This window comes from Engystomops pustulosus, chromosome 10, assembly GCF_040894005.1.
Source record: "Engystomops pustulosus chromosome 10, aEngPut4.maternal, whole genome shotgun sequence".
Lineage (NCBI taxonomy): Eukaryota > Metazoa > Chordata > Amphibia > Anura > Leptodactylidae > Engystomops > Engystomops pustulosus.
Window position 1 is genome coordinate 35449926 of NC_092420.1, and position 14175 is coordinate 35464100.

The 14175-nt window shown below is 43.7% G+C and overlaps 1 protein-coding gene across 2 annotated transcripts in view; it reads left to right on the plus strand.

Moving 5' to 3' along the window:
* FAM234B (family with sequence similarity 234 member B) overlaps positions 1-9769 on the plus strand; it is a 31997-nt gene extending 22228 nt beyond the window's left edge. For both annotated transcript variants that reach the window (XM_072129006.1, XM_072129005.1), the window contains exons 6-13: positions 313-460; positions 896-1037; positions 1925-2068; positions 3642-3723; positions 5632-5790; positions 6093-6213; positions 6459-6688; positions 7458-9769. In XM_072129006.1, the coding sequence (XP_071985107.1) occupies positions 313-460; positions 896-1037; positions 1925-2068; positions 3642-3723; positions 5632-5790; positions 6093-6213; positions 6459-6688; positions 7458-7466 (1035 nt within the window). In that variant the 3' untranslated portion in view covers positions 7467-9769. The remainder of the gene's footprint in view (positions 1-312; positions 461-895; positions 1038-1924; positions 2069-3641; positions 3724-5631; positions 5791-6092; positions 6214-6458; positions 6689-7457) is intronic.
* Positions 9770-14175: the final 4406 nt, after the last annotated feature.

A 14175-nucleotide genomic window follows, 5' to 3' on the forward strand; every position in this document is an offset into this window, starting at 1 on the left:
CGGCCTATATCGGCGCTGCAGAGAGGAGCAGGGGATGAGCGCTGCTCACCCCCGCCCCTCTCCATAGGAAGATACAGCGCACGGTGCCGTATCGCGTAGAAAGATAGGACATGTCCTATCTTTTCCCGGGCTACGGAACGGTACGGTGCCGCACATGTGCTGCACCGTACCGCTCCCGTACAGGGTCGTGAGTCCATACAAGTGTATGGGGGACGTATATCGGCTGTATATACGTTGGCGGTATATACGTCCCCCATACATGTGTGTGAATGTAGCCTTACACATAGCCTTATACATCTGTTTCTTATGCAGCCAGATCTCGGATTCCTTCTGGTGTCAGGCCGGACTGGGAACCCTTTGGGTGAAATGGTGAAATACAGCATCATGGGAGAAGGGAAACTTTTAGGACCTCAGGCCTACTACACAAGCCAGGGGGCAATTTACATCCTCTTTGGTTTCGGTAAGCTTTGTCTTCTTTGTATCTGAGTAGAATCATGTTTTGTGCCACCAGAAAAACCTGGTGAAGTTGTAATTGTATGTGAATATGGTGAAGTTGTCATATAAATTAAATCTGCCTGAAGGTAAACCTGAGTTTTAAAACTGGGATGGGGTACAAACCTTTATAGATCCCAGGGTCACATTGTCATATTATAGTGCACACAAGTTGAGGTGGCCCCTTTTATCTCGGACAGCGACTTCTGCTTGCGCACTTCATGCCGTGTCAGGAGCATATTGATTATAAATGCTGAAACAGTAGAATAGAGCGATTTCTTTACTTAGTAAGCAGATCCCTCCATTGAACCTCCATAAATCCTGTCTACAATCTCTGTGACCGGCAGCCCTACATACATGGACTGTTCTGAATGCCATTAATAACATTTTGTGCTTTTCATAGGGAACATCCAGGCCGTTGCATTAAGGGACATATATGCACAGGCTAAAATTGCTGGTAGTTTCCCAAGTGTTCTTCAGAGGATTGATCCAGACTGGGAGAAGAGAAGATCAGTCAATCACTCTAAACTGATCAATGTATACAGGTATCTATAGAAAGAAAAGATGTGTGCTTGTTTTATATGTATTCATTTTTATTACCGTATATACCCGAGTATGACACAAAAAATGGAAAAACCTTTTGACTCCAGTATAAGCCGAGGGTGGGAAATGCATTGGTCCCAGCCCCCCCCCCCCCCAAAATATAGCCTGCCAGCCCCCTGGAGTATATATAGCCTGCCAGCCCCCTGGAGTATATAGCCTGCCAGCCCCCTGGAGTATATAGCCTGCCAGCCCCCTGGAGTATATAGCCTGCCAGCCCCCTGGAGTATATAGCCTGCCAGCCCCCTGGAGTATATAGCCTGCCAGCCCCCTGGAGTATATAGCCTGCCAGCCCCCTGGAGTATATAGCCTGCCAGCCCCCTGGAGTATATAGCCTGCCAGCCCCCTGGAGTATATAGCCTGCCAGCCCCCTGGAGTATATAGCCTGCCAGCCCCCTGGAGTATATAGCCTGCCAGCCCCCTGGAGTATATAGCCTGCCAGCCCCCTGGAGTATATAGCCTGCCAGCCCATGGAGTATGTAACCTGCCAGCCCCCCTCGAGTATATAGCCTGCCAGCCCCCCTCGAGTATATAGCCTGCCTGCCTCCACAAGTATATAGCCTGCCAGCCCCTGCCTGTAGGAAAAATAAGAAAAGTGAACTCGCCTTCCGAAGCTCCCCGGCAGCCATCGCGGCTCCGACATCGGCTCCCGGTCCTATGCAGGCACCATGACGTCAGCCACATGCGAGCGGCTTTTTTCCTTGACTCGAATATAAGCCGAGTTAGGGTTTTTCAGCACATTTTTGTGCTGAAAAACGTTGCTTATACTCAAGTAAATACGGTAGTAATTTTTATCCACAGCTGAGAACTTTCATCTCTCCCCATTTTGCAGTGCTGGAGTGGAGTTTATTCAGACTGTTCCCGTCTATCTCAGCAATTTCAGCGATCTGCTGGTCACAACAAAAGAGTCTGTAACTCTTATGAGGGGACAAGATCTGGAGCAGAGATGGAGCATCAGTGGAAACAATATTTACAGGTCTGTATGACAGGATTGTCTTCTTCTTTTTAACTATTAGCTGTAAATGGCAATAAAACCAATATACTAATACTACCTACTAAAACGTACTCATTGTTATATTCCCATCCGCACAGAGTTCCACTTCTACAAAGGTCTGCCCATTTGGTGTACAGTGCCCTTTACTGGCTACAGACTTTCATCCTAATTTATCAGTTACCTGCACCATAGTGGATTCATAAAGCAGGCAGCAACAGGGGACCAATGAGGAGCAAAAGTAAAAATAATGGCCCCCATCAATCACTAACGTCAACCTTTACAACACCCACTTACCCTAAAACAGATCATTTGTAAATGATGCAATATACTGCTCTACTGTAGTACGGCAGTATATGGTAGTATCTATCAGACAAACTAGGTTTAAAATACCCTAGGAGGTCTGAAATACAGAAAGAAAAAAAAAGTTAAAACAAACCCCTAAAAGTACAAATCACACCCCTTTGCTTAAAACTGATATAAAAAGTAAACAGTAAAAATCATAAACCTGTTAGGAATCTCTGTGTCCCAAAAGTCCTGATCTATCAATCTATAAAAACAAAATGAAGAAAACAGCAGCACTCAAACGTTGTTTATTAACTGTGGAATAAACAACGTTTTTCACTTGAATGGAGTGCTGCCGTTTTCTTCATCTTACTATTGGACTCCTTTGGTGCAAGTGCAACCGAATTTTACTCTTGTTTTCTTTAAGGGTTGTGCTGCTGTTTTTCTACTTTTTTGTAAAAACTGTTATTTTTGACGGATAACCTAGTTATAGAAAATAGTGCCCAAACCACTTTTTTTGTCATTTAGAAACTCCTCACGAATGGTATCAATGTAAACATCATCACATCCCGCAAAAAATTGAAACCTTGAGCAGCTCCATGCTCAAAGTATGAAAAGGTTATTAGCATTAAAATATGGCAAAATGAAGAAATGTGTTTATTTATTTTTTTTTATGCTTATGAAAACCAAATAAAACCTATATAAATTTGGCTTACCCATAATTGCACCGACTGAAAGAATAAAGAGACTGTGTCATTTGGAGCACGCAGCGAAAACCATTGAGAAAACGGCAAACCATTTTTTGTTTCGTCCAGTTTACTCCATTTGCAATTTTTTTTTTCCCACTTCCCAGTACATGGCATGCAATATTTAATATGGCCACTTAGAAGTGGGATTTGTTACACAGAAAACAATCCTTATAAAGCTCCAGAAAGATAAAAAAAAGTTATGGATTTTTAAAGAAGGGGAGCATAAAATGGCAACGCAATAACGAAAAAGGCCATTGGCGGGAAGGGGTTAAAATTTAAAAAACCGCTCATGCTGTTCTAGCTTCTCCCAGTTGGAGGTTGCTTTTACTTGATGTCATCTGCATACCCTCTTATTTCATTAAAAATTCTTAAAGCTCTCTAAATCCCATCTGTGGACAATGGTAACCACCATACTATATAATGAAAGCCTTGATGTATCCTGTATGTAGACGTCTGGATCGCCTATGTGTATCATATAGGATACTGCATTATAGAGTGTAAACTAACTTGGCGTCTCCCTTTAGCCATCCACAGCCCGGTTACTATAACAGTGATGAAAACCTGGATTTCTTCATACAAGTTCAGAATAACGCTACAGAGAAAAAGGTATGAGTCAGACATAATACCAGGCGCTTCATCAGGATGGCAGCTTTTATTATTGTGCACTCATGCAATGCTTTAGGCACTTATTCATCATATTGTAATATTATTGCATTTAGCTATATGGGACACTGTTATTTTGTGTGTGAACTCACTACTCTTTGTTCTTTGCAAAGCTCACATTGTTCAGCATTAGATAGGAACTAAATAAAAAACGCCTAAGATGCCACAGTTATCTACTGGCCACAACATCTAAGTGGTTTCAGAGGAAGGACGCTTCTTCTGTCGCCGATCAGCAACCTGCATCTTTGATCCCCCAGGGCAGCAAGGGGTCCAATAAAGGACCACTATTCTTCCAGGAGTCTAAGGCTACATTCACACGATGTATGCCCGCCGTACCTTAGTACAGCGGGCATACATGGGCGCTGCGGAGAGGAGCAGGGGATGAGCGCTGCTCACCCCCACCCCTCTCCATAGGAAGATACAGCACACGGCGCCGTATCACGGGAAAAAGGACATGTCCTATCTTTTCGCGGGCTACGGAGCGGTACGCTGACGCACGTACAGGGCCGTGAGCCCATAGAAGTGTATGGGGGACGTATATACGTCCCCCATACATGTGTGTGAATGTAGCCTTAGCCTATTAGTCACTGCCTATGGGTGCATTAACACTAACGTATGCTAGCTTGGCCAGAGCTGGCCGAACATACGGCGACACGGAGCGGCACATGTGTACCACTTCCGGATTGCCATAGCTGTTGTGGGACGTATTTCCAGCCACAAATATGATGCACTGCACCACATAAGATAGGTTACTAATCTTTTATACTGGAAAATCCCTTTAAAGGAAAACTAGCGCGTGGATTGTGGTGATTCAAACTATTAATACTTACAGGTTGGACATTAGTAGTCTGTAACAGGACAGGTTTTCGTTAAGCTTTAAATAGCCTCATTCTGGAAAAAAATATACTAATTTGCACATAACACAGGCAGCCTGGCGCTTATTCATCTTTTAATTATGCACGCCTCCATTCTTAAATCCACTAGCACTCCCTCTCACCCCGGTGATATCATCCGGCTCTCAGGAAATCTTGTGAAAGCAAGCCAGTAGATGTGTCTACCTGATAGCGATGTAGACTGTGCACGCAATACTTCCCGAGAGATGGATGAGGTCATTGCGCATGCGCAGTGTACATCGCTATCAGTCAGCCGCATATTACATCACCGGCTCTGGGGTAGATGGGTGGGAATCGAGGAATGGAGGCGTGCATAATTAGGAGATGAATATACGTCGAGCCGCTTGTGTTATGTGCGAAGGATCAGCATATTTATAAGTAGTTTTTCTCCGCAATCACACTATTTACAGCTTAACGAAAACCTGTCCTGTTACAGACTACTAATGGTTTAAATCAGGACTACCCAAGTGGTAGTTTTCCTTTAATTAGGTTTCACTCTTTTATTGAAGATATTTTCTTCTTTTGTTGAGCAACAATAGAAACCACATTTGTCTTTTTAACTATATTTCTGAAATATAAAATCATTTATGAACTCCAATATTTATGATCATGTCTCCCAGCTCCCCAAGCCTGAGAAACTGCTACCATCCAGTTGTAGGTAAATCCATTGTGGAAGCATTGTTTCATTTTTTACTGAGAATTTATAGCTTTCTCTATGTAGATTTAGCACTAGAATGTACTGCAACAACAAATTAGAGGTATGGCACAAAAATGGGGATATGCGAATACACAGAAAGCTCGGCGCTCCATGTTTTCAGTTTCAGAATGAAGATCTTCCCTGTTCCTTGTGGATAGAGGATAACGTGTAGGGTTGGAATACCACTTTAACTTCTTAAATACAGATCCTGATAATTCAGTGGCTTAGATTGAGTGTTTTACCTGCTGTCTTTTATTTCAGGTCATCGTTATTGATGGGTCCACAGGTGAATCGCTTTGGGAGTGGGAGATGCCGTGGCATGAACATGACCGAGAAACCAAGGCCGTCTCACTTCTGACTGCTGATGGGAAATCTGTATTCCTTTTCTGGGGCGGAGAAGTGAATTTGGGTAACCGCTCTGTAAGTTTTGCATTCCACCGATTTAGGGTGCGGTCACATGGTGTATTTTTACTGCATATGAAAAACGCATGCGTGTTTACCTTACATTTGGCTGGGCTGAGTTTGTTTTTATTAATTGATGGAAGTGTAATCAGTTGCGATAACATTGAAACGAAGAAAAACAGGTTAAAAGCAGCCAAAGTAACATTCAAAAACCCATGTGTTTTGCAATGTGTTTGAAAACGCACCGTGTGACCGCATCCTAATCCTATTATTGTGTGTAGTGATCCTGTATAACTGTTATGATTCTCTATCATGGACAGCACGCGCCGTATAGACAACCGGACTCTTCATGGAGCCGACATCTCTATATGCTCTGCCCTACCTATCCAGGGGTTCTTCTGGATCTCTTCAATGTTTCTTCCAGTATTGTTGCTTCCGCTGGTAAGTTTGGATGAATAAATAATCATAGTGGGGCAGATTTGTAAGGTGAGACAGTGCAGAGTTTTTAGTTCATATTACGACATAATTCTGTCATGGACAGATTAATTAATCTTCCCCAATGGCTAAAGCAGGTTTGTAGCAATGTATCTTTTCGTGGCATCATAGTAGGACATTGATCCATTATATCAGTTAAACACTGATGCTAAATGTATATTTTTGTGCATTCTTTCTCTTTATGTTGTTAGTTGGGATCAGAGAGTTGGAGAAGGACGCTCTCCTTGCCATCATGACAGCAGAACAGGAGCAGAGTACGTCAGGCAATATGTCCCGTAACCTGACTGTAAGCAAAGTGGGCATGAGGTGGGCTCTATCCAACAGTCGCGCTGTGTCTCTGAGAGGAGCAAATATGAAGCCAAAATTAGAAGATATAAAAAAAATTCTTACTAGGCTGAAGTTCAGTTCGCTCCCTCAATGGGTAAGTGTGCAATAATATCTGTTATTGATTACATTTTCTCTATATAGAATTATACAATGAATGCAAAGTAGATAGATATATATACAGGCGGCCCCCTACTTAAGGACACCCGACTTAAAGACCACCCATAGTTACAGACGGACCCCTCTGCCCGCTGTGACCTTTGGTAAAGCTCTCTGGATGTTTTACTATAGTCCCTGATTGCAATAATCAGCTGTAAAGTGTCTGTAATGAAGTTTAATGATAATCCTTGGTCCAATTACAGCAAAACATTTTGAAACTCCAATTGTCACTGGGGCAAAAACATTTTTTTTGTTTGGAGCCACAATTATAAAATATATAGTTACGACTTACATACAAATTCAACTTAAGAACAAACCGATGGAACCTATCTGGTACATAATCCGGTTACTGCCAGTATATGCATAGACACACATAGATAGATGCAAGATTTGCCCTGTTTTGTAAGGTACAGGTAAGTGCTGCTGAAACGCAAGTTACGTAAGTATGGCTGAACACCATAGAAGCTGAGAGCAGATGAATATATTACAACATTGCTTCTAACTAACTGGGGTGAGTGCAGGTCAGAGACCCTAACATAGGGCTTATTGCCTCACATGTTATTTTCCATATCATCGGAAACCTTATGATAAGTAATGTGTAGATGGGCTTGTGATCACCTTATCAGGTTGTTCAGTCACTCTTTCATCATTTCTACTACTGGTTACCAGTGAGATATTTCTAAAGGTTGTCTTCTGCTCTTTTCCAGGCATTATAATTGTTGAAGGAGAAGACCATCCCAGACGAAAGTGGTTTCTATACCTTGGTGTCACAGGCGCAATTCACAAGAAAAGCCTTGAGATTGGGGGAGATGATAATCTGTATTCCTGTGTATCAGTATAGATGTATTGTGTCACTAGATTTCAGGACTACCTGATCCTTCCTACACACACACCTACACATTGGAGACTAGGTGACATATTGCCTTCTGTTCCCTTTTTTAGGATAAAACATGGTGCCGATCTCTAGGTTATGGGCTTAGTTTACTGTGACAATTTTATGGCAATTTTATGAGTTTTGCTGTAAATTCTCTAAAAAATTTTGTACTGAAATGATAGTTCTGGGATTTCTTCCATTGTTCTCTACAGTTAATGGGGTCTTCATGCTGGTGGTAATTGAGCTTTTTCTGTCGTAGTGCTGGATGTAGCGTCAGAGTCCTGATCCCATTGCATTTCATGAATAAGTCATGAATAAGTGTACTTAAAGTAATAAGCTGCTCCAGTATCTTCCTTGTATGGGAAGTCTTTATACTACATATTTTGATGCAGTCAACAAATCCTGCTTGACGTATGTCTATTTAGAAATAACAATATAGTGGTTCCAGCCCTGAATCCAGTTAGTAGAAGGATTTTGCCAGTCCTGCCTCCTTGCCTAGATGCTGGTATGAATAATCCTTTCTCTACATACCTGGAGGTACATGTTAAAGGAAATCTACCATCAAAATCCATCCTGATAAACCAGGGACACTTACTCATAGATCCAGGCACTGTGACTGTAGTAATCTTTTTATATTTGTTATCCGTGGCCTCTGTCTTTCTGAAATTAACTTTTAAACCTATGCTAATGAGCCTGAAAGTCTACTGTGGAGGTTTCCAGAGCCCCTCTGTGCTGTAGATTCACAGGCTGTCACATTGTACAGGAGCACTTCCTGTGTTGCAGGGAGATGACATCAGACAGAGGGAGCGCAGAGCAGGAGGAGAGGGGGACTGGGTAGACGGTCTTACAGCCTGTGAATCTGCAGCACTGAGAGGCCCTGGGAAGTGCCCCAGTAAGTGCCCCTGGTTTTTCATGTTTGATAACGATGGTAGATTTCCTTTAAAGGGAAGTGCACTCAGATTGTGTCACGGCTAGTCAGTGGCATCACTTGAAACTGATGGGCTCCAATTGCAAAGTCCTTGCCAGGCCCCCAACTATAATGTATGGTTTCTAGTACTAGTCTTCTCATACGGATAAGTGACACCACATGGGCCCCCGGTTGTGACTGCACCATCTGCACCCCCTTAAATTACGCCCCTGCTACTATTCCTGCCTGGACCAATACTCTCTAAGCTGAGAAGCAGGAGATTTGTCTTGTTAGAAGCATGGGAAGGCTTAGGGAGTGATTTAGGCAGAAGTTGCATATGGATTAAAGATGTCCATCTGTGAAATGGCATAATGGACACAACGGGGGTCATTTACTAAGAGCCCGAATCGCGATCGGATTGTGCACGCGACGGAAATGGGGGGTGTGGCCAAATGAAAACCCGACGGATTTGGAGAAACCGCCGCAATTTAAAAAATGTCGCGGGACACGCGCTTACCTTCACCAAGTATAGGATCGTGCACTGCGGCGGACCTTGGCGGACTTCAGCGGAGGAACTGCCTTGGTGAATCGCCGGAAGACCCTAATCCACCGCAAAGAATGCGCCGCTGGATTGCGAAGGGACCGGGTAAGTAAATCTGCCCCAACGTGTTGTCAGCAAATTATGACCCTTGTAGGAGAATTTAGACTCCAGTCATTTCTATTGGTGTAAAGCTATAAAAACAATACAATACAAGTATACAGGCACAGGTATAAAGTTTACCACATATTGTTCTCAATGGCGTTTTTTACATGTAGAAAAGATTGTACAGATACAACCACTATTGTATAAATCAGCAGTACATGGATACAGTATTGACGTAGGATGTGTATAATAAATGTATAGGATTGTATTATAGATTATTTATTGTCTAGCAGCAGGTTGCTTGCAGAAGCTGTTGTAGTGATGAGGCTTTTACAGTATATTTAGTACTGTATATACACGTCCACTACAGTCTTAAATATTTGAGACTAATTTATTTTGCATAGTGTTTCAGGATGTGTCCTGTGTTAGGTCTGAGTTGTGTGATGTAATGTGTAATAGACTATTTATTCTTTGTGCTCCGGCTGAACTCAAAAACCTGTGATATAACCTGATAGAGAATGTGAATGTCATTTGTACATAAAGTTATCTGTATAGAAACAGATTTCCTATTTATGGAATAAAGCATAATTGAAGTACAAAACTCAGTCTAGGATCATTTCTGGTATAACCTTCTTCCAGGTAGATGAGATCACACGAAGAAGGATAGGAGGTCATGTGCATTCTGCTATGCACAGTGATTATACCACCAATATAACTAAGGCTGCATTCACATGAAGGTATACCTGCCGGGCGGGCGTACGTCCGGCGCACTGGAGAGGAGGGGTGACTACTCCCCTCTCCATAGAAATGCATGGCGTATGGGCCATAACACGACACCGCATCGCTCCATGCGACCATTGCCGTCTACGGTGGACGTATGTATGCGTGCAAGCTTGTCCCGTATTTACATCCCCCATACGATCGTGTGAATGTAGTGTAACAGTAACCTTTATTATGTCCTGTACTATTCTGGCCAGGACCTGGAGCGTTGTGTGGACTGTGTTTCTTGCACATTTCTCTGCATGTCAGAAAGATTGATATGACATGTACATATTTTACTATTTAGACCTTGGACTAAATAGGGATGGAACACCTAAATGTAGATCTTTATTTGATTTGTGCAAGGCCTATTCTCCTGATGTGATTTGCTTAAGGGCATAGATCCAGGCACCAAGACTGTGATAATCTTCTTATACTTGTTATCCTTTCCCTCCATCCTTCTAAAATCAGCGTTTAAAATTATCCTAATGAGCCTAAGGGGCTCTCAAGGGATTTTCCAGAGCCCCCCAGTTCTGCAGTGTTACAGGATGTTACAATGAGCAGAGCATGTCTCGCCCTCCCACTGCTCTCTCCCTCCTCCCTCTGCCTGTGTAATGCAACAGGAAGTGAGACCTGCTCTGCTCTTTGTAACAGTGAATGGAAACATCACTGATCACTCAGGCTATTTTGCATAATTGTAAATGTTGATTTTAGAAAGAAGAAGCGCCCCTGGTTTATCATGATGGATTTTGATTTTCTTTAACAAATGAGCAGATTAATATACCGTATATACTCGAGTATAAGCCGACCCGAGTATAAGCCAAGACCCCTAATTTTAACACAAAAAACTGGAAAAATCTATTGACTCGAGTATAAGCTGACGGTGGGAAATGCTTTGGTCACAGCCGCCCCAGTATTTAGCCTGCCAGCCCCTGTAGTGTATAGCCTGCCAGCCCCCTGTAGTATATAGCCTGCCAGCCCCCTGTAGTATATAGCCTGCCAGCCCCCTGTAGTATATAGCCTGCCAGCCCCCTGTAGTATATAGCCTGCCAGCCCCCTGTAGTATGTAGCCTGCCAGCCCCCTGTAGTATGTAGCCTGCCAGCCCCCTGTAGTATATAGCCTGCCAGCCCCCTGTAGTATATAGCCTGCCAGCCCCCTGTAGTATATAGCCTGCCAGCCCCCTGTAGTATATAGTCTGCAGCCAGCCCCTGGCCCCCCAGTATATAGTCTGCAGTCCTTGCCCCTGGCCCCCCAGTATATAGTCTGCAGTCCTTGCCCCCAATATAATGCCTGTAGGAAAAAAAAACAAAAAGTGCCCCCTGACAGGTCCTCTTCTATACATCACTGCTCCGGCAACGGCTCCATGTCCCCGTGCAGTCCGTCACAGGCATCGTGACGTCAGCTGCTCTCAGACGTCAGCGTACATTTTTTGTGCTGAAAAACTTGGCTTATACTCGAATATACACTCACCGGCCACTTTATTAGGTACACCTGTCCAACTGCTCGTTAACACTTAATTTCTAATCAGCCAATCACATGGCGGCAACTCAGTGCATTTAGGCATGTAGACATGGTCAAGACAATTTCCTGCAGTTCAAACCGAGCATCAGTATGGGGAAGAAAGGTGATTTGAGTGCCTTTGAACGTGGCATGGTTGTTGGTGCCAGAAGGGCTGGTCTGAGTATTTCAGAAACTGCTGATCTACTGGGATTTTCACGCACAACCATCTCTAGGGTTTACAGAGAATGGTCCGAAAAAGAAAAAACATCCAGTGAGCGGCAGTTCTGTGGGCGGAAATGCCTTGTTGATACCAGAGGTAATAGGAGAATGGGCAGACTGGTTGGAGCTGATAGAAAGGCAACAGTGACTCAAATCGCCACCCGTTACAACCAAGGTAGGCAGAAGAGCATCTCTGAACGCACAGAACGTCGAACTTTGAGGCAGATGGGCTACAGCAGCAGAAGACCACACCGGGTGCCACTCCTTTCAGCTAAGAACAGGAAACTGAGGCTACAATTTGCACAAGCTCATCGAAATTGGACAGTAGAAGATTGGAAAAACGTTGCCTGGTCTGATGAGTCTCGATTTCTGCTGCGACATTTGGATGGTAGGGTCAGAATTTGGCGTCAACAACATGAAAGCATGGATCCATCCTGCCTTGTATCAATGATTCAGGCTGGTGGTGGTGGTGTCATGGTGTGGGGAATATTTTCTTGGCACTCTTTGGGCCCCTTGGTACCAATTGAGCATCGTTGCAACGCCACAGCCTACCTGAGTATTGTTGCTGACCATGTCCATCCCTTTATGACCACAATGTACCCTGTAACATCTGATGGCTACTTTCAGCAGGATAATGCGCCATGTCATAAAGCTGGAATCATCTCAGACTGGTTTCTTGAACATGACAATGAGTTCACTCTACTCAAATGGCCTCCACAGTCACCAGATCTCAATCCAATAGAGCATCTTTGGGATGTGGTGGAACGGGAGATTCGCATCATGGATGTGCAGCCGACAAATCTGCGGCAACTGTGTGATGCCATCATGTCAATATGGACCAAAATCTCTGAGGAATGCTTCCAGCACCTTGTTGAATCTATGCCACGAAGAATTGAGGCAGTTCTGAAGGCAAAAGGGGGTCCAACCCGTTACTAGCATGGTGTACCTAATAAAGTGGCCGGTGAGTGTATACGGTAGTTGGTGTAATACAAAATTTCTTGCAAGGATAATCTAGGATTAGAGGACCCCAGAATTATGTATAGAATATATATTTAATTATCAGAATATAAAAGCATATTTAATCCCTTATTCTGCACATATTTTTCAAATTAATGCCTAGGCTATTTTTTAGTATTCTATGAAAGCTTTCTACAAGCTATAATTTTTTCATTTTCTGGTTGCCACAGCAGTATGGGGTCTTGGTTTTTTCATGATTAAAAGTAGTAGGGGTCTTATATGTCCTACTTTTTCACTTCTATTAACCCTTTCTGTGCAATATGTTTAAAAAAGATTGCAAATCTGTTTTAAGATCCTGAGAGGGGGTGTAGCCTTACAGAGGTAGTGGCTGCCGAGTCCATGCACTGAGGGTGCTCTCATACCTCCATCCTCCGGTCCTCTGTCTCTACATGGAAAATCTGGCATGCCGGGGTCACCTGGTACTAACCTCATCCTAAAAGGACCGCGATGGTTCCTTTCGGGTGATCGGAGCCTGGTTGTCGATGCCTTGTGGTCAGTGGTGGAGGGGATGACGGCGTCTCAACGAAGACGGCACTGCAGCTACGAGCGGGGGTACACTCTGTATATCATAGATACCCTCGGGCTGGAAAGTGGATATTGCAACGGTGAGAGTCAGCCCCCTAAGGTCTGTGATTAACTACTTGAACTAACTATTAGTAACTATCTATCTATCTGGAATAACCGGAAAATGTAACTGTAGCCTTGCAAACTGTTTACAAGCTTAACTTCATTTGGCTGAGTGCAAGATTAATATGCCTGGCTGACTACAAGCTTATTCTTTTTGGCTGAGTGCAAGACTAACTTTCTTGATTGCTTATAACACCATTCGTTTGGACTAACCCAAGACTGTCTCCCCTGGCTGTCTACATTTTCGGCTTGAGCATATAAAGTTCCTTTGGCTGAATATAAGTCTAATGTCTCTGGCTGAAAACGTCAATGCTTTCTGAAGATATGTTAGAATAGGAACTTTTCTTGATAATTTTGCTGTGCTTAAATAGGGAGCAAGATAACCTTAACCTCTTTAGTCTCATCTCATAGTTACAGATGATAATGCTTGCCTGCTTGAAGTAACTCTCTGTTTGTATTTTGTTTAGAAAAAGGCATACATGTTACGTGTTTATTATTCTAAATATCTGACACTGGGTAATCCTGCAGGTTGTTGGAAGGTGCAAGGAAAGGAAAGGAATACTTCAGGGCAGTGATGGCCAACCTATGACACGCGTGTCATCATTGACACACGTAGCCATTTTCAGTGACACACGGCTGCTGGAGAAAAATTGCTGTAGTGCAGTTGTCTGTTGTCTGGGGCCGGTCGGGCGGTCGGTTGGCGATGTGGTCTGCAGCGAGCGGCTGCATCTCAGTCAGAGAGATTGCAGCTGCTGCTCCTGTCCTCCTGTCCTGCTCTGCGGAGGCCGCCCAATGACGCCAGAGTGGAGCGTGGAGACAGAGCAGCCCCAGCTCGCAAAGACGCAACCTATGCTGTGCCTGCGCGGGAACATCTACAC